The following is a 3,752-nucleotide window of genomic DNA, read 5'->3' as shown; positions in this document are numbered from 1 at the left end:
AACACAAACATGGTCATTTTTTATTTCATTAAACACTTTATTGAAACATAAAGTACACTTTCACAACACATTCAGAATCTATCATACTCACGAATGGCGTCATACTGCAAAGTACCGGGTCGAGCCAGGCTGCGGGAAACTTGTCGACAATCTGCGTTGCCTCTGTTCAGCAAATTCTTACCTGTCGATCCACGCACTGCATGTGCGTCTGTGCACACTGTTTATTCACTTCACACTTTACCAAAACACACCGACGCACGAGACTTTGAACGAAATGCGCACCAACGCACAAACACTGCGCGCGGGACTTAGAACAAAACACGCACAACCATCTCCGGCAAAGCGTGGTGGTGCTGTACTGGTGGTTTTGTACGCGTAGGAGAGGGGACATACGGAGCGATGGTTCGATGCTGTAGTGTAAGCGAGACAACACTATGTGACGAGCAGCTCCAAGTTGTTGAGCTCGCTGAAAGAAGACACACACATTCACAGACGGCTCGTCAAAGCACAGTATTTGTATTGGTGTTAGTGAAGCGCGCGTGTAAAACAGAATGCGAACTCTCATCGCAGCGCGTTTCTCCTTGCTTCCTCAAGCTTCCTCATACCCCTAGGCCTGAATCACTCAAAATTTGGGGTCTCATTGTTTGCGTGGTATACGGACGTCACACGAGGCGTAAACTCAAAAAGTTTACGCTTGATTTGTATGGGAGAGCGTAAACTTCCTGTCAAAAGATTTCAGGGTTGTATGGCTGAAATCCAGTTTACGCCAAAGTTTACGCTTCGTGTGACGTCCGTAGTATACTCGAGCGCTCGCGCATGAGTGTAAGCAAGCGCGGCATAGAGGATAGAGGGAGACAAACAATTATTTTGCTCCAAACTTTCTACTTTTGTCCCGTTGGGACGCGCGTTCACGTCGCTTCTCTCCTTCAGCAAGTAATTTGCTCTTTACCAACTCTTCTTCTTCTTTGACACAACAACCGCTGTCGGTCAAGGCCTGCCCTGTACCCACTAGTGAAGTGAGCGTGGCTTTCAGTGACTTATTGTTACAATAGCAGGATAGTCAGTCCTACGTATGGGGGCACGGTATATTCGAGGCTTGAACCTGTAGCGACCAGACCGCCATCTGGCGTGAGAATCGTGAGCGATCGTGACATCCAGGGACAAGGACACGGATCTCCGTGAAACGCACTCACCAGGCACACGAATGTGTCAAAGCGACGTGCGCCGCGTGTCCAGCGCTACACTTCCTGCTGTCAGCGAGCACATTCTCTCTCTTGCGACCCAACCTCGAAAGCGAACAGACCTCTTCCTTCGCTCCGCGCTCGAAACTTCCTCAACGTGAAACCCTCTCGCACGAACGTGCGCAACCGTTCATATTATAGTGTAAAATAAAGTTCCGTATTACCTACTCACGAAACCCAACGCGTTCGCGACATAAAAAATTAGGGACCACTTTTGTGGCGCCCCTAAAACTGGTGACCCCGACGTGATCGCGTGCGCGAGTGAGTGAGTGGTAACCTGACGAACATCGTGTCCAGCCGGAAAAAACGTGTTTCCATTGTTCCACGGTCCGGTCCGACGACAACGTTCCCCCCCATCATCGAGGAGCGGCCGACCACGAAGGAGGCACCACGCAAGCGCAGCCAGCGAAAAAACCCCCGTGCACAAACCCCGAACCCACGTGAGTGCAAATCGACACCGAAGGTGGCCGACAGTGAAGAACACGGTTCTGGAACATTTTTACCCGACGGAGCGACCGATTCTAGCGGAAAAGTTTCCTCTCGGTGCTGAGCGATCGCCGAACATTTTGCTGACACACCCCGCGCCGTGTCGCACACCCGCCGAGCATTTTGGTACCCGTACGTGTTTGCGCACCCGCCGATCATAACCTCACACGTACCGCCGAGCGCGCTCCAGACCCACGCGGTTTTGTGTGTGCACCGTGTGTGTGTGTGTGTGGGTGAATGTGCGCAGGCCGACACCGAGCGAATTGCGTCAGAATTTTGCTCGAGCTACGTTCGTCATTTTTTTCGACCGTGCACCGAAGACGTCGTCAGCGCACGCAGCCATCGTTCTCTTCTCGCCGACACCACCGACCGAACGCCACCGAAGATCATCGCCCCTCGTTTCTCACACCACCGGCGTCATCGACGAACGCAGCCAACGAGCGACTAATCCTAACACGATCGACCGCGTGTGCGGATTTTTCGTCGCCGAAGGATCGACCTAGCCAACCTCAGCTGGACTTGCTTGCGCCCCCGCCACTAAGGTAAGATCCACCCTTTTTTAACTAACCTTAGTCGTAAGGATGTTGTACAGTCCGCCGGTCCGCGACGTATCGACTCCCGATGGCGTAACCCCGAGTGCCGATCCAGCCGCGAGTGGATCCAAATCGCCTCACGTACCAACACCGCCCGTTCCGAATACCCCGCGCGTACCAGGGCCGTCCGCCTGCGACGCCATGTTTATGCCGCCCGAATCGCAGATTGACACTTTGAATGCCATGCAGCTGAAACCACCGGAGATGGACACCACTGACATTCAAACCTTTTTCTTCGCATTGGAAAACTGGTTCGATGCGTGGAATATCACCACGAACCAACATATTCGCCGTTTTAACATTCTTAGAACGCGTATACCGCTTCGTGTCCTTCCTGAGCTTCGCCCCCTGTTGGAGAACATTCGACAGTACGCTACGGACCGTTACGAGGTAGCAAAGCGTGCAATAATTGAGCACTTTGAAGAGTCGCAACGAAGCCGCTTGCATCGTCTGCTTGCCGAAATGAACCTCGGGGACCGAAAACCATCGCAGCTATTAGCGGAGATGCGCCGCGCCGCAAATGGAGCAATGACGGACTCTATGCTGGTAGATTTGTGGATCGGCCGTCTCCCGCCATACGTCCAGTCCGCCGTTATTGCCACTAACACGGATACCAACGATCGAGCTAAAGTAGCAGACTCTGTTATGGATTCGTTCGCGTTATACCACCGAACGGGCCCGTACCAAACCATCCACGAAGTACGCAACGAGGACTTCGAACGTCTTTCTCGGCAAGTAACGGAATTAGGTCAGCGCTTGGACGCCGTACTGAGCAGGCTCAACGAACGAGAACGCGCGCGACCACGCTCACGTACCCGGCAACGTCAACCGAACCAGGATGCGGTAACACCCAGCGGACACTGCTATTACCACACGCAGTACGGGCAAGCAGCGCGGAACTGTCGTGCCCCCTGCTCTTTCAACAACCGACGGCAGGGTAGTAACTCAGCCACTGCTTCCGATTGACGCTTAACCAGAGGCCAACCTCAACAGATACACGTACTTTCGACCCATAGCTATCGTCTCGTAATAACCGATCCAAAAACTAACATCAAATTCTTAATCGATACCGGTGCAGACGTTTCAGTAATCCCTCGACAACACAGTTCCGTCCCGAGTAAACCCTCCACCATGAAGCTGTTCGCCGCTAATTCTACACCAATCCAGGTTTACGGAGAGTCGCTCTATACTCTCGATTTGGGACTTCGCCGATCTTTCCTTTGGAACTTCATCATCGCAGACGTGGGGACAGCGATTATTGGAGCCGATTTTCTCCAACATTTCCATCTACTCGTGGACTTGCGCAAAAAATGTCTTGTCGACGCCTTAACGAACGTACGTTCTACCGGAGTGCCGAGCCAAAACCCGTCGGAACCAACCGTAAAAGTATGTGATTCCACCTCACCGATCGCCACTCTCCTAAAGGAATTTC

At 52.6% G+C, this 3,752-nt stretch overlaps 1 protein-coding gene across 1 annotated transcript; it reads left to right on the top strand.

Moving 5' to 3' along the window:
- Positions 1 to 2,308: 2,308 nt before the first annotated feature.
- LOC125907325 (uncharacterized) lies at positions 2,309 to 3,286 on the top strand. Its single transcript, XM_049608944.1, has one exon. It carries the CDS (start codon positions 2,309 to 2,311, stop codon positions 3,284 to 3,286), a length of 978 nt encoding a protein of 325 aa, XP_049464901.1.
- The last annotated feature ends 466 nt before the right edge of the window (positions 3,287 to 3,752 follow it).

This window comes from Anopheles coluzzii, chromosome 3, assembly GCF_943734685.1.
Source record: "Anopheles coluzzii chromosome 3, AcolN3, whole genome shotgun sequence".
NCBI lineage: Eukaryota > Metazoa > Arthropoda > Insecta > Diptera > Culicidae > Anopheles > Anopheles coluzzii.
Note: the sequence above shows the minus strand (reverse complement) of the source record. Positions and strands in the feature narration are given on the sequence as shown.

What these genes read in the sequence shown, in the direction of transcription:
- LOC125907325 (XM_049608944.1), top strand. Translation starts at nt 2,309, where the DNA reads ATGTTGTACAGTCCGCCGGTCCGCGACGTATCGACTCCCGATGGCGTA.